We start from the raw sequence: 19,364 nt of genomic DNA, 5'->3' as shown, positions 1-19,364 counted from the left end.
CTTAGCACTATCTAAAATTACTTTGGTTTCGTCTGTGTGATCCCATGGAATGTAAGCTCCTGAGAGCAAGGACTGGCTCACTGCCCTGGGTCTAACACTTAGTAGGGCCTCAACAAACTCAAGTTACTTAAGTAACAGAGTGGGGCCTGGGAAGCTTCCCGACCCTAAGATACTGGCGACAGCCGCGTGCCCCGCAGGGAAGGAAGGGAGGAAGGAGGGGCGCTGTCCACAGATGGCGGCAGGCTGCGAGGCTTCTTGAATAATTCACCATCATAACAACCCCGCCTCAGGGAGGGTTGGGGTGCGGCCAGGACGACAAAACGAGGTAGGAGCGACTAGAAATCGGTGCTCCCAAAGGGACAGTTTCTGGGCACTGAATGTTCCCTATCCTGAGGTTCTCGAAGGAGGAAGCTCAAGAATCCTGCTCAACTTCCGGGGGCGGGACTCATTGAGGGAATTCAGTCTCCCCCCCCCCACCCCGCCCATGACAGGGTGCGGGCGGGTGTACGCCAAGGCGCACGCGCGCTTCTCGCCTCCCCGTGACCCCCGAATACGCTTGCGCCGCATCTGGGCTACGGCTGGTCAACGAGAACCGTTCGTCCCTAGGAAGACCAATAGGGAGCGCGGAAGGGGCCTGCGTCCTGCCCCCTGACTTATCCGAGAGAGGCCGGGTGCCGCCCCGCCTCCTGCGCGTCCCGCGGATGCGCGTCCCGGGGGCGCAGCCTCTCCCGCGCGCGCGCTGCAGAGCCCCCTTCTCCAGCCCCACCCACCCGGCTCTGCGGGGCTGCAGTGGGGTTTCCCTTCGCCTCCGGATGGGGTTGCTGTTTCGCTTCGCCCACGGTAGGCGCACTGGATGTGGCACCGTTTGCGTCGTAACTCTCCCCTCCCTGCGTTTGCACTTCTCCTTTGCGTCATTGTTATTATTTGTAGGGATGGTCGTCATTTAGTAACGAAGAAGAAGGGATCGAATCTTCGAATCCTCCTCTTGTTTTTTGAGGGGTGGAGTGGGAATAAGGTCTGTGTAATCGATCTATTCTGCAGTCATTCGACACACGTTCAGTGGGCACTGGACCAGCGCCCCGCGCGCCGCGGGGATACGCCTGGGAGCCGGGTCAGACTGGTCCATCCCCTCCTGGGCTTACGCACCGACCCAGCAGCAGGCAAACGAGTTAGCAGGCCACTGGGCGCCGTAACTGACATTAAGCCACTTGTACAATTAATTCATTGTGATAAGAGCTACAAAGGAAACGTAAGGGCTGTGAGCTTGTGTTACAGGAGAGGTGTGTGTGGAGGGAGAGAATTTTTTGGAGAAAATGACGTCTGAAGCGAGTTCTGAAAGACGAATAGGCATTAGCTAGGCTAAATGGAGGTGAACAGGGATGCGAACCGACGGAAGACCCTTTGCGAGGATTCAGGTTCGAAGGATGTAGAACAAGGGGACAAGTCCTGTGGCCAAGGGGACAAGTCCTGTAGCAGGTTCCAACTGGCAGCTGGTCTCCCTGTCTTGGCACTTGCCCCCTACAGTCTGATTTCTACACAGCAGCCAAAATGACCTTTTAAAAATATAAATCTGATCTTCTCATTTCCCTGCACCAAACTCTCCAGTGGATTTCCATCTTAGAACAAAATTCAGACTCCTTGGCCACCAGGGCCCTGCAGAAGCTGGCCCCCGGCCTCCTCTAAAGTCATGTCTTACAATTGTCCCCCTCACTGGCTCTATCCAGCACGCCCTACCCCTTTATTTTGCTTCATAGTTCTCATGGCCGCATGAGATTGCCTGGTTTTGTGTCCACCAGCTTCTAGGACATAAGCTCCAAACAGCTAGGAGCTTAATCATCGTATTTGTTGCTGCAGCCCCAGGATCTAGACCAGTGCCCGGCACCTAGTAGACGCCCGTTATTTGTTGAATGTGTGAGTTGGGGAGCTCATTGAAGGGGTGCCTAATCCAGTCAGAGGTGTCAGGAAAATGGTACTCATGGCAATAATAGTAAGGCTGAGGCATTCGTGATGGAAAAGAGGAGTTACTCATTTTTTTCAAGAGAGAAAAAGAAAGGACTGGTGGCACAGAGGAGAGCAGAGGCAAGGTGGAACGCAGCCTGTGAAAGGAAACGGGACGCGGCCGAATGGAGCATATGGTGCAAATGGAGGGGTGAGACGTGAGGGTGGGACAAAGATCCCGGAAGCCCTCTTGAGGGCAGTGTGGAACCCACAGAAGGAGTGGAGGACGGAGAGTGTAGCTTCGGAATTTATATTTTAATTAGACCATCCAGTTCTTCGTGGAGAATGGATTGGAGGAGAAAAGGGGAGGTTAGGAGGCCGAGAGAGAGATGCTTTTGTAGTTCAGGAGAGAAATGATGGGGAGAAGGGGCAGGGGGTACAGTCAGGGAGGAGCCCCAGGTTCCTGGAGGAAGGGCTTCCATTCATGGGGAAAGAACACAGGAAGAAGAGCAGGCTTGGCGGGGGAGGGGATGATCTCATGATACATGTGACAGTTTACTGTATTAAAATCTGAGGTGTATGGGAGACACACAGAGGAAAGGTCTGGAAGGCAGAGTTCTCATGACCACATGAAATTGCATTACACCGCAGGAGAAAGATTGGGGTTGGCCGTGGGGATTTGGGAACCAAAAGCAACTAGAAGGTGATCGAAGCCATGGGGTTGTCTCTTTAGAGCGGGCGTGATGTACAAGAAGACAAGGCCTCGAGTGAAACCTCAAAGAACACCTGCAGGCAGAAAGAGGAGGGGAAGCCTGCAAAGAGAAGGAGCAGCCAGAAAAGTGGGGGCGACATCCAACCAGGAGAGGGCAGAGTCATGGGAACACAGAAGAGCACTTCAAGAAGGGAGGGGTCCTGTGTCAACTGAGGTAAAAAGTCAGGTGAGAGCGGGTTTGGAGCCGGGAGGACCGAGTTGGCCTTTGGAGAGGAGGAAGTCTGAGAGAGGGCGCATCGAGTGTCGCAACTCGGTCCAGAAGTTCGGCATGAACAATAACATGACATGCAGTGTTGCATTAACTCCTCCTAACAACCCTTGTGGCGAGCGTTTTGGAGATGAGGAAACAAGCTCAAGAAGTCAAGTCACTTCCCAGTACCTCAGAGGTAGTGAGTCATGAAGCGAGGATTTACATCTGTGACATCCCTCCGGTGTCCATGCTAAAACACCCTTCCACGTGTCTTCTCCTTTAGGGGACAAGAGAGAAAGGGTGGCGGCCAGAGGAAGCAAGAAATAAGGTAGAGGTCTTGGACACGCGTCTCCTTTGACTACCAGAGGGAAGAAATAAAGGCTGAATAACTATAATGGTTATACTTCCTGCCCCCTCAGGCCCAGAACAGTGGGAATGTGCCCGCAGGTCATGGGTGTTCAGTATTTGAAGCCGTCCTTCCTGTAGCCTGAACCAAGCCCCCTCCGCTGGGTCTCCCTGACCCCAATAATCATGTTCAGAGTTAGGTTCATTCTTTCTGAAGTTCATTCTCCCTCAAACCACACCAAGGACGCCCCTGAAACACCGACAGGCAGGGCCTTGCGTAGTGGACTGTGATTGATAACAACGTACTCATTCAGCAAACACTGAGCCCCGATTCTGTGCTTGCCTCTGAGTGGAATGTTTTGAGGTTCCAAAGAAATAGGACCCATGAAATTTACTCTGCACGTGTTTATAACATTAAGGAAGGCTAAAAATATGCTACTGAAATATCAGGGAGCATATTTCTTGGACTCTTTCAGGGAGCATATTTCAGGGAGCATTCTTGGACATAACGACTAAAAGTGGCTTGGCCTTCAGGGTAGGACGGATCTGAATTTAGGCTTCGTTCTGCCACTTATCTACCGTCTCTTGGTCTCAGTCTTCTCATCTGTAACATGGGCCTGTCGGGCCAATGCATGTAATAAGCACTCACGAAAGATTGGCTATTATCTTGAGAAAAAAATACAGGATAGCGCGTGAGGGTCAAGTCCTTTCCGTTTGCTCTGGGCTTTACCGGGAATGCCGTGGTTATTGTTTCAGAGTTGGTTAATCAAACTATTGTAACCATTGTGTAGTATATACATTTTCTTAAACTTACACAGTGTTATATGTCAATTACATCTCAATGAAGCTGGGGGGAAAAAAGAGTTGGCTAATCAGATGGGTGCGAGAGGGAAGCCATACCCTCGTCAGGGGCAGACGGGGTCTTACTGGAGAAAGGAGTCATTTTGGGGACCAGTCATCAGGAGGAGTGGGGTATCTTCAGATCAGAAACCAGAGCTGAAAGGTCGGGTCTTGGGTTGATTGGTTTATTCATTCATCCGTCTGGTATTTTTTGAGCATCTACTATTCTGTGCATGGAATGAGAAAGTGTCTCTCTTTGATTTGACCTTGGAGGTGACAGTGGGACTTGGGGGAGGGGGTGGGCGTCCTCTTTAGGGAGTTGGTTTGAGGCTTAAAGAGCAAGGAGCATATGACATGGAACCTAACCAGTCTCCAGGGCTGGAGTTTGCTGCCAGAGCCAAGCCACAGCCTGGCACAGGGCTGGCCCAAGTGGAATCGGAACTCCACTGCTGGGTCAGCCAAACTATTTTTGCACTTCTACTCTTTTATGTTCATTTCCCAGTTGTCCATCCATGGCATTTAGCTACATCTTTTAAAAAGGGGACAGAGGAACACACTATGGCCACCTGGTACACCTAGTGGGCACTGCACAGAGTCCAAGGCGTTTGAGGTGACTCCCTAGGGCAGTGGTCGCTCCCTAGGGGACATTTTGGGAACTTGCGTCTTTAGTGGAGACCACTGTTAAGAGGCACTTTGAGGATTTAATGGAGCCCAGGAAAAGGTAGACGTTCTAGAACATGCCGGACAGCCCTGCACAAGAAAGAATGGTCTCTCATTCTCCTTGACTTTGGAAATTTCTGCTCAACAACATATGCAAATATAAAATCAAATATAAATCAGCAGGACTTTATTATGTAATAATGCAGAAAAGATTTACAAGAACTTTTCTTCTGGAAAAGTCCAATGATTTAGAAGATCATTATGGAGAAGGACGCTTAAATAAAATAAAATGCCTTGAAATCACTGCACCTGCCTACTCAGTGTATTAGAGCATTTCCAACTATGGAATATGTTTAGTTGAATATTTTCAACACTATAGTTGCAGTTCCTGAAAAAGCAACGAGCCAACTGCAAATATGTCATAAAATTTTTACTAGCTTAATTGAGGTGAAAGTTACAGACTATAAAAATCTCCTTTTAAGTGTACAGTTCAATGATTTTTAGTAAATTGACTGAGTTGTGCAACAGTTAACCTCCATTCCCCCCCCCCCCCAGCTCCAGGAAACCACTAATCTGCTTTTCTGTCTGTATAGCTTTGCCTATTCTAGAATTTCATAGAAATGGAATCATACGATTTGTGATCTTCTTTGCCAGGCTTCTGTCACATAACATAATGTTTTTGAGGTTTACTCATGTCGTGGCATGTATCAGTATTTTGTTCCTTTTTATTGCCGCGTAGTACTCCATTGTGTGGAAATACCACAGTTTGTTTATTCATTCACCAGTGGATGAACATTTAGGTTGTTTCCATGAATACTGCTGCTCTATAAACAGTCACAAGCAAGTCATCGTGTGGGTGCATGTTTTCATTTCTCTTAAGTAAATACCTAGAAATGGAATTGCTGGGTCATATGGAAACTCTATGGTTATCATTTTGAGGAATTACCAAACTGTCTTCCACAGCGGCTGTGCCATCTGACATTCCCACCAGTAACATACGAGTGTTCCAATTTCTCCACCTCCTTTCCAACACTTGTTCTTGTCCACCTTTTTTATTATAGCAATCCTATGCAAAGTGGTATCTCATCGTGGTTTTGATTTGCATTTTCTTTTTTGATTTGCTTTTCTTTTTTCTTTTTTAAGGAGGGTGCAGCTCACAGTGGCCCATGCAGGGATCTAACTGGAAACCTTGGTTCTAAGCCTGGGTTTAGTGTTAGTAGCACCACGCTCTAACCAACTGAGCTAACCGGCCACCCCTTGACTTGCATTTTCTTAATGACTGATGTTGGTTGAGCATCTTTTCCTGTGCTTGTTGGCCATTTGTATATTATCTTTGAAGAAATGTCTCTTTAAATCCTTTGCCCATTTTTAATTGGGTTATCTTTTTGCCATTACGTTGTAAAAGTTCTTCATATGTGTATTTTGGATACGAGGCTCTTATCAGGTATGTGGTTGCAAATATTTTCTCGCATTCGGTGGGTTGTCTTTTTACTTTCTCGATGGCATCCTTTGAAGCACAAACACGTTTCCCTTTTCATTTTGATGAAGTTCAGTGTGTCTTTTTTTTCTTCTGTCACTTGTGTTTTGGGATCATATGTAAGAAACCATTGCCTAATGAGATTCTGGACTTTAGCTATGATGACACTTTGGGGAACCTTGGAAGGAGGTAAGAGTATTTACATGTGGGAAGGCATGACCTATTGAGGGCCAGAGAGTGGACTGTGGTAGATTGCCTCCTAGCTGGCCCCAGACGATCCCTGCCTCCCAGAGTTTACACCTTGTTTGGTCACCCCACCACACAGTATAGGGAAGACCCGTGAAACCAATATTGCAGATGTGATGATGTGTGACGCCTGAACTAGGACATGGTGGCTTCTGCCTTGCTCTGTCTTCGGTCACTCACTCTGGAGGAATCCAGCCACCATGTTGTGAGGACGCTCAAGCAGCCCAGTGGAGAAGTCCACATGGTGGGGAACTGAGGCCTCCTGCCAACGGCCAGCTCCGCCTCACCACCTGTGTCAGTTAGTGGCTCCTCTTGGAAGCAGAGCTCAGCCCAGTGAAGCCTGAAGGATGACTGCAGTCCTGCCAACGTCTTGGCTACAGTCTCATGACAAACCTCAAATCGGAGCTGTCCAACCAGGCCACTCCTGGCCCACCAAAACTGTGTGAGATAACAAATGTTTATTGTTGGTTAAAAAAAAAAGAACAAAGAAACCAGTGCTGAATCCAAGGTCACAGAGATTTACTCATATGCTTTCCACCAGGAGCTTTGTAGTTTTGGCTCTTACATTTGGGTCTAGGATCTATTTTGCTTTAATTTTTGATGATGGAGTGAGGTAAGGGTCTAAGTTTATCTTTTCCACGTGGATATCCAGTTGTCTCAGCACCATTTGTTAAAAAGACTGTCCTTTTCCTTATTGAATTGCCAAGACTTAGAATCAAATAATAAATTTGTGGAGACATGTGGATATTAAATTTGTGGAGACATGTGGAATGCACTGACTTAGTCATAACGATTGGCTTTTAAACATTTCAATTCATCATATATTTAATACTTTTGCAGCATAATGATAATTACATATTATGAAAATGACATATGATGAAAATTACATATTGAAAGTATTTATTAATACATGGGCTGGTTTTGCTTCTGTTATTTCCTAATTTATTCCATTTAGGTTAGTGCAAGATCTGAGTACATTATGTCTCCTAGGTAATCATGCCTACGCGTTTTCTTATCGAAAACATAATTTATTGTCAAGATAGTCCAATTATTTTTCCTTCATATTCCAATTAAGGCAGCTATACTGATTCTTTTAAATTATGTGTGTAGGGAAGCCATGGTATCTATACGTTTATTTCAGGATTGTAAAGAGTATGTTAGAAAATACTTGGCATGAAAAGGGGGTGCTTGGGCTGTTGGGCTGAGATCTTGAGGGTGGGGAGAGTGATGCTCAGGGACAGGAGCAGAGCCACCCCTCCCCAGCTGAAAACCAACCATTCTTGCCCATCTTGGGAGTTCTGGGTTTTGGTGCGCTCTTGAAGCCATAGACCCTAACTGGTGTCTTTGGAGAACTTGGAGAACACGGAGAAATGTTGTTGCCACGTAGCCAGCATTTCAGAAGCCAACTTGGCCTTCATCTTGGGCAGGTAGAACCCTCTGTAAAAAAGAAGGGGCGATTTTAAAACAACGCAAAGCACACAGAGCAGACTGACCCAGCAGCTTTGGAGAACAAGCAGCACCTCGTGGTGTAGTATTTGGCATACCAGGGGCACTCGTTAAATGTGTGGTGTGTTTAGCCAAGGGACTCTGAGTAGCCAGGGGATTCAGGGCAATTTAATGACCTTTCTTAGGCTCCTCATCTCTAAAGTGGGGGAAAGAATAGTATCTGCCTCGTGAGAATGAAATGAGAGTAAGTGTCTAATGCACACAAAGTACTCCCTAAATATTAGCCCTTATTATAATCAGCTTTAGAAGATGAGATCCGTAAGCCTCAAGGGAAAATCAGACTGGGAGAGAAATCTGTACGATGACGTGGTGTGTCACAAACTCTGTTCCCACAGAGCGCAATAGGAAGGGGAGGGGGCCCCGAACAGAGCAGACTATGTCTACAAGCATTGCTTAATAACGCCGTGAGGAATGCATGAACTAGAGGGAAGTAAGGTATGGATCCCCTGTCCTCCTCCCAAAAGAGTCCTGTGCCGCATTTCCTTGAAAAACAGGAAGTCTGGATGGGGCAGATACTGACACATTGATGATAGTTCAATCCAGTTCAGGAGTTTGGTACCTCCCCACTCGATGTCAGGCCGTTTACCTAGAATGAGTAAGACATTCTTTGACAGAACTCCGTAAACATAGACGCAGCTTGCTGCGATATTTGGTGTCCAGCAGCGTACTAGACACACACGATGGTACTTACACGTTACAACAGTGCTATGAGGTAGGAGCTGTCACTCCCCTTTTATAGGTGAGAGACTGAGGCTTCGAGTGAGTGAGTCATTTATCGAAGGTCAAACAGCCAGTAAACAGTGGAGCCAGGCTTCAAACCCAGGCCTCACTGAGACAGTACTGAAGTGCTATGGAAACCTAAAGAAGAAATGATTGACTTTACCTGGAGTGTGCCCGGAAAGACTTCACTAATTACAGAAAGACACAACAAGCAGTTGCTGAGCACCTCCCATGTGCCAGACACCAGCGTCTGTCACTCATTCCGGGAATGACCCTGGGAGGCTGCGTGCGGTGTCGCCTGCCGAAGGGCAGGGAGTTGGTCAGGTCATCATTGCGTGTGTCATTCCCACTAAGTCAGGTGTGGTGTGGTCCATGTGTGATGTGGTTGTAACAGCAGGACTAAGGCTCCAGCTTGTACACTTTCAGTATCTGAAAGACTTTACACGGCCTCCCCATCCTGTGAGAAAGCAGCCGCATCTGACGTGAAACAAGCGTGGCCTCAGACTGCAGTGTTGACCCCTCCCTCGGGTCCCACCATCCCTCTGCCCTGGGCCCATCCTCCCTGCACTTCACTGCTTACTATTCCCTGCTCTGTCTCTTCCAGGAAGCCTTCCAGGATTAGCTCCCTCCCTCCATGCACACTCACTGTCTTTATCTTGTCTGCGTGTCTGACTCCCCGCCTGCTTCACGAGCCTCTGCAGGGCAAAGCCTGTCGTAATCATCTCCCAGTATTCTGCACAGTGAACCTCTTTCATTAGTATTAGCTTTGTTAGTATTACTTTCACATTTTGTTCTCAAGAAAGTCACGTGCCTGCGGTGGTTCCCATCCTCTGGGATCTGGGAGCCTCTACCCAATCCCCCACTTAGACCTTTTGATCTGCATTCTTCCTGAAGTTGTCATTCCAGAATTTCACGGGGTGTATAATCGCCAACAGCCTGGAGGAAGCCAGGCGCCCTTTACAAGTATGGTTGCAGTTGCCTCACTTCCTGCATCATGTGACTGTCCCGTCGTCATCACATGACCCATCCACTCTATTATGCCGGAAAGAACCCGAAAGGCTAGTCCGCTGTGGGTAGCTACCCGGGTACCTGCATCCCTACTCTCGTTGACTGAACCCTCTGTCTTCTCCAAGGCTTGGGAGCCCTGCAGCCTTCTCATCTGGTGATGGAGCTTTCCAGACAGGTGAGTGAGCCAGGGCTCCCCACTGCGCTTGTCTGCTTCTGGAATCCTGGCCATCCAGGCTCTGGAATTCAATGAATGACAGACTCTCCTTGGACTCAGGCCGTCATAGCACTTTGATGGAGGGACAGAAGGAGGAGGGGAGCGGTTGAGGGAGAAATGGGTGGGTAGAGGGGAGGAGGAGGGTCCTGGTTGGGGTGGGCAGAGAGCTGTCGCTAGCAGAGGGCCTGTTCCACCCCATTAAAGGTGGGAGACAAAGCTGTGGGCGGCCACAGGCAGCCGAGCGCTGCCCAGGAGAGTAGTTGGGGGTGGAGGGGACCTTGCCCTTCAGCCTCCCCTCATTCTGTTCTCAGGAGTGTCCCAAGCCCCTGGGCAGGGTACATGTGGTGGCTGCCAGCCTCACCGGGTTGCTTCTACTCCAGGCAGTGTCTTGGGCATCAGGTGAGTGCCTCGAGGAGGGAGGTGTACCCGAGACTCCCTTCTTGCCTATGGTCCTTCGGAGCCTTCTGGCAAACTGGTGGTGGACTTCAGTAGGTAACCGAGTGACTGAGACCGCCCTCGGGGTGGGGGGATAGCCGGAGGACCTCTGAAACCTGTGTGCCTCCCTGCTGACCAGTGTGCCATCGCCCGGCCTCGTGCTTCAGCCCATCGCTCTGCTCATGCGCCCCCCTGCCCTTCTTCCCTCCCAGGTGCCCGCCCCTGCATCCCGAAAAGCTTCGGCTACAGCTCAGTGGTCTGTGTCTGCAATGCCACGTACTGTGACTCCCTTGACCCCCTGACCCTGCCTGCCCCTGGCACCTTCAGCCGCTATGAGAGCACGCGCAGCGGGCGCCGGATGGAGCTGAGTCTGGGGACCATGCAGACCAACTGGACGGGCACAGGTAACCAGTACACCCCTCACCCCTGAGCCAGGCTGGGGTCGTCCTGGAGCTGAATCGCGCCAGAGGTCACACGGGTTTCTCCCCTGTGGGCTGACACCCCTGATCCCCTGCAACGTCCTCAGGGCTGCTACTGACCCTGCAGCCGGACCAGAAGTTCCAGAAAGTGAAGGGCTTTGGAGGGGCCATGACAGATGCTGCTGCTCTCAACATCCTGGCCCTGTCACCTGCTGCCCGGAATTTGCTACTGAAATCGTACTTCTCTGAAGAAGGTGAGGAGGAGGGGGACGAGAGGACAGTGCGCTTGGTGCTTTGATGGGTCCTCACTTCCACCGATCCCTGATTCTGGGTTCTCTCTTAATGCCCAAACAAACCAGAGTTGTTCTCCCGTGGCCCACTGATTGCCCAGGGACTCTCAGGCTCAGACGGCCTGTGCTTCAGGGAGCCCACGTTCCCTTCGGTCCTGACCCAGACATCATTTAGGACGGGCAGCTGGTCGGCCACGTCCCGCATTCCCCCGCTGGCTCAGATGCCCCTCTTTTCCTGCAGGAATCGAATACAACCTCATCAGGGTACCCATGGCCAGCTGTGACTTCTCCATCCGTACCTACACCTATGCCGACACCCCTGATGACTTCCAGTTGCGCAACTTCAGCCTCCCAGAGGAAGATGTGAAGCTCAAGGTGGGCACTGTGGCTGCCAGGCCCTGGTGGCCCTGACGCCTGGTGGCTGAGAAGCCTCCGGCTAGCGCACTGTGCAGACAGAACTGGGCCCCTGCTCCGTGTTTGGTCCTGGGGGTGGGAGGGCGGGGGCCAATGGCGAGGCCCGATGCACTGGTTGGGCCAGTCTGTCTATGTTCCAACGCTGGGTGTCTCTCCTCACTACCTTTGTTTCTAGATACCCCTGATTCACCAAGCCCTAGAAATGGCCAAGCGCCCTGTCTCACTCTTCGCCAGTCCCTGGACATCACCCACTTGGCTCAAGACCAATGGGGCAGTGAATGGGAAGGGGTCACTCAAGGGTCAGCCGGGGGACCGCTACCACCAGACCTGGGCCAGATACTTTGTCAAGTAAGGGAGCAGCAAGGCCGTGGGGTTTGGACCAGCTGCCCCTCTGGGACCCCCTGGTCTGTGTCCCAGCCTGGTTCTGCCTCCAGATCTGCCTCTCCTCAGCTCGCCTTTTTACTTTCTGGGCCTTACAGATTTGGGACCCCCATTTCTCCCCCTTACTGGGCCTGTCCCCCCAGGGTCTTGGTCCGCTTTCGTGGTCATGCTCACAACACCCTTCCCCTGCCAGGTTCCTGGATGCCTATGCTGAGCATAAGTTACAGTTCTGGGCAGTGACAGCAGGGAACGAGCCCTCTGCTGGGCTGCTTAGCGGGTACCCCTTCCAGTGCCTGGGCTTCACCCCGGAACACCAGCGAGACTTCATCGCTCGTGACCTGGGTCCCACGCTCGCCAACAGTGAGCACAGCAGTGTTCGTCTGATCATGCTGGATGACCAGCGCTTGCTGCTGCCCCGCTGGGCACAGGTGGTAAGGCCGTGACCCCCATGGGTACCTGTGACCCCCAGATCCAGCATCCAAATGACTGGCTCCCAAACAGAGTGCCTTCCCTGCCCCAACTCGACTCCTAGAGCACCCTGGGCTGGGTCCAGGTGTCCAGGTGGCACCCATGGGGCACTGGGATGGTGGTGACCCCTCTGGATGTCCAGGGCCCCGTGGGTGTCCCTTCAACCCCCCCCCCAGTTGTGTTCATCTCACTGCCCATTTCTCAGGTCCAGAGCTCCCTGTGTACGGCCTGGTTCAGTGGCCTCCTTCCCCTCCCCGTCCCCGGTGCAGGTGCTGGCGGATCCGGAGGCCGCTAAGTACGTTCATGGTATTGCTGTCCATTGGTACCTGGACTTCCTGGCTCCCGCCAAAGCCACCCTAGGGGAGACACACCGCCTGTTCCCCGACACCATGCTCTTTGCCTCGGAGGCCTGCGTGGGCTCCAAGTTCTGGGAGCAGAGTGTGCGGCTCGGCTCCTGGGACCGGGGGATGCAGTACAGTCACAGCATCATCACGGTGAGCCCCGCCCCCCGCCCCGCCCCGCACGCTGCCCGCCCTTCCTCGTCTCCGCGGAGGATGAGGACAGGCCCTCCTCTCCAGCTGGCTTGCTCTGTGGGGCAGATTTCAGGACGTCGTGATTCCCTGTCTTGCCTTCCCCTCACAGATTCCCCCCCACACTTGTTCTGAAGGCTTGGGTCTCAGGCAGTTCCATCTGCCTGGGAGTCGTCGGTTTCTTGTCTCTCCTTAGGTGCTAAGGATACGACCCCCCTCCCAAGGCTGAGGCAGCAGAGCCCGTCTCCATGGCGTGACCCTTAACCACGTTATCTGGGGACCCAGCGTGGAGCCTTTGTCTCTCTGCCTTGTTCCCACCCTAGAACCTTCTCTACCATGTGGTCGGCTGGACCGACTGGAACCTCGCCCTGAATCCCGAAGGGGGACCCAACTGGGTGCGCAACTTTGTCGACAGCCCCGTCATCGTGGACATTGCCCAGGACACGTTTTACAAACAGCCCATGTTCTACCACCTCGGCCACTTCAGGTGAGTGCAGGAAGGGCACCCGCACTCCACGCCAGGCCCAGCCTCACCGGCACTGGCTTATATCACCCCACGAGGAGCAGGGAGGTGTTTAGGGTGGGAACCTTGAGAGGCACACCTGTCCCTCTTGCGCCATCTGGGCAAGAAGTGACTTGATGGCATCAGACACAGACAGCCCCTGAATGCCTGCTGCTCGGCTGGGCGGCAGGAGGGCCTGGCGTGCCAGCAGCGTGGCTCAAGAGCTGGAATTAGGGCGGAAGTTTGACAAGGGTTTGGGGGTGACTTCTTGGGTGAGAGGTCGATGGGAGCTGAGCTGCCTGCAGAGGCAGAGGGGCTGGGCTGGAGTCCCTGGGTCCCTGACGACGCCTGTCCCCACTTCAGCAAGTTTATTCCTGAGGGCTCCCAGAGAGTGGGGCTGGCTGCCAGCGAGAAGAACGACTTGGAGACAGTGGCCCTGATGCACCCGGACGGCTCTGCAGTTGTGGTCGTGCTGAACCGGTGAGAGCAGCAGCAGGGCCTGGGGACAGGGCTGAGGGCGGGGCAGTGGGCGTGGCAAGGCCACACGCTCAGCTCCTCCCCTCCCCCCACCCCCAGCTCCTCTAAGGATGTGCCTCTCACCATCGAGGATCCTGCGGTGGGCTTCCTGGAGACTCTCTCACCTGCCTACTCCATTCACACCTATCTGTGGCGTCGCCAGTGAAGGTGCAGATGCCCAAGCAGGCGCCTGGGCTCGACATGGGCATTAAAAGGGACAGAGTCAGCTCGCATGCCGTCTGTGGCTAAAGAGGGTACAGCAGGGCCGGGGTGAGCTGGTGACGTAACCCAGGAGCAGTGGTTTGGGTGACTCACTCTCCCCTCTAGCTGGTGCCAGGGGCTGGAGGCCCCTCGGGAAAGGCTTGGGGAGGCCGAGTGGCCCCCCACCCCCAAGCTTGTGTGATCGTGTGCTCTATGCTGGTTGCCTGTGGAAACTGGGCCCAGGCCCAGGGTGAGCTCACTGTCTGTACAAACACAAGATGGGAGTGGGGGGGGGGAGTGGGGGACGGAGAGACTAGGAAAGCTGGACCCAGAACCAAGGACTGTGTCTGTCCTGGAGATGCAGGAATGGGCCCTTGTACAAGCAGTGTCAGGATCAGGGCACAGGCAGCTAAGAAGCCAGGCATTGTGGGAGGGCTCAGGCACCCACACGGCCCCTCGGCGTCAGCTGGCAAAAACGGTGGCCCCTTAAAGGACGGAATGTCTGATCCCAGTCAGTGTGATCAGGTTTATTCTGGGGGGACACCCCATTTCTGGCTGTACCAACAATGGGGAGACACAGGGTTCTCTGGAATGCATGACAGTAGAAAAGTCCGTCCTGGGAACACGAGGACCAGTCATTCCTCTTCGTCCTCCTCGGCCATGCCCAGCGCCCGCGTGTCTGGGGTCCGGGCAGGCGCTGCCCGCTGGATAGAGACAATGCCGCTGAGCAAGGCATAGCCCACCATGGCCGCCAGCCCCGCCAGCACGGAGAGGATCTGGTTCCGGCGCCTGTACGGCTCCTCCTCAGTCTCTGGGCCTGCTGGTGTCTGGCGTGGAGGTGGCACCTCAGCTGACGGGCAAGGAAGGAAGGTGGGTGGGGGGGCTCGTTCCTGGACCCCTGCCCACTGTCCCAGGGGCCGGTGCCCCCTCCGTCTGGCCTTACCTCCATCCCAGGGGAAGTAGAGGCTGAGGATGTGGGTGCAGTAGGCACAGAGGTTGGGCAGCCCCCGCAGGTGGGCCTGCAGCTTCCCACTGGGCAGCTTTGCCTGGAGCAGCAGCGCCAGGTAGCTGAAGACAAAGGCGTCGAGGGAGGCAGGGCTGCAGCAGAGAGGGAGGGGTGGGATGGAGTGGCCCTGGGCCGCCAGGGGAGGAGAGGACACAGTCTGGACCTGGTGTGGGGGGCTGCCTAGGTGGCGCCAGCCTGGCCCTGAATGGGACTCTATGCCAGGGTTGCATAAAGGGCACATTGAGTGCTCCGCAGGCCCCTCCCGTGCCTGGCGGCCCTCCCACCCTCCTGTACCACTGAGGCGGCTCCAGCCCCACACACAGCCCCACTGTCACCAGACCCGGTGTCTGTCCCGAGGACCGCCTGTCCAGAGCCGGCACCCACCCCGGCCCCTGCAGCTACGTCTGAGCCGGCATCTTCTTCCCAGCCACCTCTTACTCCCCTGGAGTCAGACTCACGCGTCTCCAAAGAAGAATCTGTGAGAGCCCAGGCGCTGAGCAAGGAGGGTCAGGCATTCCAGAGCCTCTTGGTAGAGCTACAGGGAGGACAGGTAGGCTGCGGCTGCGGGCGGGCGGGCGGGCGCCGGCCACCTCCCCTGCAAGGCGCTCCCGCTGCTGGCGTCAGCCTCGGCGCCTCGTACAATAGCCGCCTGTCCCAGACGTACCTCCTTCTCCAGCGCCTCCTCGTCCTCAGGCCTGTGCTCGCCACACAGCAGCTGCAGCCGCTCCATGTGCAGCCGCTGCATGCGGCCAGGCAGGAAGAAGTTGAGGGGAAAGGGCAGAGCCTCTGCATACCACTTCCGGGTCACTTCCACAAAGTTCTTGCTGTCCACCCAAAACGTATGGATCTGCGTGGGGTACACAGCAAGGGAGAGGCAGGTCTGGGCCAGTGCGCCTGCCCGACTCCAGGTGGGCTTCCGATGCCCGTCCACTCCAAGCCTGGGGCGGGGGTGCCCGCCCCCCTCCCTCGCTGGCCACGGACCCTGGCAGGCCTGGCCACACTCACTAGCACTGGGAGCAACTTCTCCTCCAGCAGAGACATGAAGGCTAAGGTGTCGGCCCCTTGGCGGGCAGACAGGTCGTAGTCGGCATTGTACTTCTGTGGAGGAAACGGCCACCATGAGATGGATGGTGGGGGATTCCAGGGCACGTCCCCAGGGGCACCCCGTCTGGTGCCACCGCCACTGGCCTCTGAGTGTAACGCAAGCAGAGTAAGAAGCTTTTCCCACCGAGGCCCCCTGGCCTGGGCACAGCCAGTAGCCTGTTGCTGTTGGCGGGAAGCCTGGGCCTTGGAGCCCGCTGGCCGTCAAGGTCCCGCGCCTACTGGGGGGAGGAAGGAAGGCCCAGCCACAAACCAGGACGAGCTCCCAGAGTTTCCACAGAAAGGTGGCAACATGCCTGCTGACGGCAACTTTCTAACAGTAACTTCCCCAACCCAGACACCACAAAGCTAGCAGCGTGGAGCTCAGAGGCAGGTTGGGCCTCCAGCCACGCCTCAGGAACTAAGGGACGCCATCCTTGTGCTCCTGGGACCCAGTGAACCCATGCCCAGGGCCCCCTGGCTTGTTCTTGCAATGCCCAGCTCTTCATGATTTCCTGTATTTCATTCCATGGCCCAGGCTCCACCATCACGCACATTCCAACTGTACCCCAGGTCTCAGGCTGCCACAGTGTCCTAGGCAGCAGTGTCTGTTCCCCCCTGCACATCCTGAGTAAGCTTTGTCCCCAAATAACCTCCTGAGCACGATCCTTAAATCAGTCTGAGCCTCACTTTCTCCGCTGAGGAATGGGGACACTGATCTCCCAATATGGCTACCAGGAGAAAACGCTGGAAACTGGCAAAGCTATGCTCATACATAAGGAAACTGCAGTGATCCAGTCCCTGCCAGGAACTGTGGCTTTTACCTGCATCCCTTCTCTCCGTGCCTCCCAAGCTTCCATTAACTTTCCAGCTCTTTAATTTTTGGAGAAAGAAATGAAGAAGAGGGTCCCACTTCTGACAATGTGTTCCCTTTTGGAACCAGACCAGGAAAGTGAGAACTCTTGGAAAGCATCCTGGCTAAGCCCCCTAGTTTTACAAATCAGGAGCTTATGGCTGTGGGACGTTAAGCGATTTGCCAAAAGTCACACAGTCAAGGACAGAGGGAAGAGCAGAGCCTACCTCCCCACTCTTCTTGTCACGCTCTTGCAACTTCCCTACCCTGGCTCTACGCCTTGTCCACCCTGAGCCCCATATCCTGCCCAACCTGGTCCCTGGAAAAAGGCAATGGCCCTTAGAAGTCCCTTTCTGAGCTCATCTGAACTCCCTTCTAGTCTCCTTTCCCTTCCTTGTGTCATGAGCTTGTCATCTGTCCCCCTGCCCAGCAGGCTGAACGCACTGTGCCTGTGGATGTCCCCACCGTGCCCCAGCTTAATCTCTGGCCTCCTACTCACTGCATCGCACCAACCTTGCGTGTGTCTTCCCATCACACCATTGTTCCTTGAAGCTCTGGGCCACCTGTGTCTAGCTTGGCATATACTCGGTACTCAATAAATGTATGTTGCACTGAACTGACTGGACTTTCCTCACTGGCAGCCCCCCTACCCAAGCCACCTACCTCTTTTCGAAGGTGGGTGATGATCTTATGTGGTACTGAGATGACCTCTCCATCACTGGTCCGAAGGGCAGGCAGAGTTCCTGACATTGAGAGAGAAGAATGCCCACCAGACCCTTAGCTGCCTGTCCAAACATGTCTGCACCACCTCCCTATCTATCTCCTGTTCCTCCCCCTGTACCCTCACTCCCTTCCTCACCCCACCAGGGATACTAGGTACCTGAAGGGCTCCGCCAGGGATTGCTGATTTTGTGCACCTTGAGGGGGGCACCAGTAAATCTGGCGTAGGTCTGCAGGAAAGGAAGCAGAAGGCAGGGAGGCCAGAGACATGGCCCCCATGGGGAATCAAAGAGAGAAGTAACATTTATTGAATACTTGTTGTGCTATGGTATATGCTTAGTACTTGCCTCACACACACGAAAGAGGTGAACATTACTATGCCCATTTTACAAAGGGCGACACAGGACTGAGGTGATGGACACAACCATGATTACAAGTCAGCCAGAAAAATCCTTCCCTCTGTCTCCTCTCCTACCATCTGCCTGGTGAACACCTATCCTCAGAAGTTTTTTGTAACCAGTATATCCCTTTTCTTAGAGGCCCTGACATGCCCTTCCCGGTAGTCTGTAGCCTGTTTCTACTGATACCTTAGCACCCGAACATTTTATCCCATTTCTTTGCTGACGTGTCTGCCTTTCTGTAAACAACTCCAGGGGAGAGACCAAGCTTTATTTATCTTCGCATGCCAATGTCTGGTATTTGGAAGAGGCCTAATACTTGCTTATTAAATGATGGACTGAATGAAATGAGTAAATCTAACTCCAGAGCTCGCTCTATAGAGCCTCACTGTGGGCCTTTTGGTTCAAAAAACAATAAGCTCAATATACACTGTTTAAGGAGGAGGCGGAGGAAGAATAAGAAGAAAGGGCGGCTGGGGAGACGACAGAAATGCCAAGACGGAGAACCCTGCGGCTGTTCAGCTTTAGGAAAGCTTCGGGGGAAGAAACAAGCGCACAGAGAGGAGAACGGAGCTCCCCAAGGTCACACAGCCAGTAAATGGAGGAGCAAGGACTGAAACCCATTTCTTGAACCCCCGACCAGGCCTCTTTCTATTGCTGCACAAAACCTAGGCTGCTAAAGCATAGGGCACTGAGCCCATATCAGCCGGGCACGTTCTTTGATTGCCTCAGTTTCCCCCCCCCCAACGCCCGGGCTGAGGCGCCCTGGCAAAATTCGGATGATCGGCTAGTTCGGGGCCCGTCCCTAGTCCTCCAGGGCGCAGCAGAGCACGCCGGCACCAACCCTCACCAGCACCGCCAGGCTGTCCAGGTCCACTGACGGCAGCCCCCAGCCCCCAGACCAGCAGAACAGCTCCATGGGCGCCGCCATCTTGCCCGCCCTCTGTCCCGGAAGCACCTCCCTCCCCGCGTCTACCCGGCCCAGCGCGGGCCCGCCCTCCGCCGCCGCCCGTCGGGTCGCTCGAGGCGGCCTGGGGAGGGAGGCCCCGGAGGAGGCGCGGCTTCCTGGGGCCCGTGAGGCGGCGGGACGGCGCGGGGCGGAGCCGAGGGCTTCTGGGAGGGCGGCCGCCGCCAGATGCACTGGCAGCTCCCGGAGGGGGGAGGGCTCCAGCCCTGGCGCGCCTCGGAGAGTCGGGGCGCCTAGGCGGAGGGGAGCCCAGAACCCCCGCAGGCAC

General features: G+C 54.0%; 2 protein-coding genes and 1 long non-coding RNA gene across 13 annotated transcripts; 1 reads left to right on the top strand and 2 right to left on the bottom strand.

Moving 5' to 3' along the window:
* Positions 1-661: 661 nt before the first annotated feature.
* On the top strand, positions 662-17,627 carry GBA1 (glucosylceramidase beta 1). Of its 7 annotated transcripts, none has more exons than XM_019711860.3 (13): positions 680-840; positions 2,672-2,876; positions 9,828-9,877; positions 10,228-10,315; positions 10,564-10,755; positions 10,878-11,024; positions 11,302-11,435; positions 11,650-11,822; positions 12,049-12,286; positions 12,593-12,817; positions 13,177-13,340; positions 13,719-13,835; positions 13,932-17,627. In XM_019711860.3, the coding sequence occupies exons 3-13, from the start codon at positions 9,860-9,862 to the stop codon at positions 14,035-14,037; spliced, it is 1,602 nt and encodes a 533-aa protein (XP_019567419.2). In that variant the 5' UTR covers positions 680-840; positions 2,672-2,876; positions 9,828-9,859; the 3' UTR covers positions 14,038-17,627. The 7 variants fall into 7 exon arrangements, with proteins under 7 accessions (XP_088655776.1, XP_019567415.3, XP_019567419.2 ...); XM_074318878.2 differs by having other exon boundaries at positions 697-840; positions 9,589-9,877; XM_019711856.3 differs by lacking the exon at positions 2,672-2,876 and having other exon boundaries at positions 663-840.
* LOC141568591 (uncharacterized) lies at positions 7,388-8,799 on the bottom strand. The gene is made up of 3 exons (XR_012491756.1): positions 8,666-8,799; positions 8,495-8,560; positions 7,388-7,905 (listed from the first exon to the last, which is right to left on the bottom strand). It is a non-coding gene; the product is annotated as an uncharacterized LOC141568591 (long non-coding RNA).
* MTX1 (metaxin 1) lies at positions 14,585-19,279 on the bottom strand. Of its 5 annotated transcripts, none has more exons than XM_019711863.3 (8): positions 18,974-19,237; positions 17,892-17,961; positions 17,675-17,754; positions 16,084-16,176; positions 15,743-15,925; positions 15,537-15,613; positions 15,016-15,170; positions 14,585-14,922 (listed from the first exon to the last, which is right to left on the bottom strand). In XM_019711863.3, the coding sequence occupies exons 1-8, from the start codon at positions 19,058-19,060 to the stop codon at positions 14,708-14,710; spliced, it is 960 nt and encodes a 319-aa protein (XP_019567422.3). In that variant the 5' UTR covers positions 19,061-19,237; the 3' UTR covers positions 14,585-14,707. The 5 variants fall into 5 exon arrangements, with proteins under 5 accessions (XP_019567422.3, XP_019567423.3, XP_088655781.1 ...); XM_019711864.3 differs by having other exon boundaries at positions 18,980-19,237; XM_088799655.1 differs by lacking the exon at positions 16,084-16,176 and having other exon boundaries at positions 18,980-19,279.
* Positions 19,280-19,364: the final 85 nt, after the last annotated feature.

Source organism: Rhinolophus sinicus, chromosome 7 (assembly GCF_057876585.1).
Source record: "Rhinolophus sinicus isolate RSI-liver-muscle chromosome 7, RSI-T2T, whole genome shotgun sequence".
In the NCBI taxonomy this organism is placed as follows: Eukaryota; Metazoa; Chordata; class Mammalia; order Chiroptera; family Rhinolophidae; genus Rhinolophus; species Rhinolophus sinicus.
This window is presented reverse-complemented; position numbering and strand designations above follow the sequence as displayed.

What these genes read in the sequence shown, in the direction of transcription:
- GBA1 (XM_019711856.3), top strand. Translation starts at nt 702, where the DNA reads ATGCGCGTCCCGGGGGCGCAGCCTCTCCCGCGCGCGCGCTGCAGAGCC. An exon ending in TGCCCCGCTGGGCACAGGTG is followed by an intron (nt 12,287 to 12,592) that starts GTAAGGCCGTGA and finishes TCCCCGGTGCAG; the next exon opens with GTGCTGGCGGATCCGGAGGC. An exon ending in TACCACCTCGGCCACTTCAG is followed by an intron (nt 13,341 to 13,718) that starts GTGAGTGCAGGA and finishes TCCCCACTTCAG; the next exon opens with CAAGTTTATTCCTGAGGGCT.
- MTX1 (XM_019711862.3), bottom strand. Translation starts at nt 19,060, where the DNA reads ATGGCGGCGCCCATGGAGCTGTTCTGCTGGTCTGGGGGCTGGGGGCTG. An exon ending in TCCCTGGCGGAGCCCTTCAG is followed by an intron (nt 17,755 to 17,891) that starts GTACCTAGTATC and finishes TCTCAATGTCAG; the next exon opens with GAACTCTGCCTGCCCTTCGG. An exon ending in AGGAGGCGCTGGAGAAGGAG is followed by an intron (nt 15,614 to 15,742) that starts GTACGTCTGGGA and finishes TCCTCCCTGTAG; the next exon opens with CTCTACCAAGAGGCTCTGGA.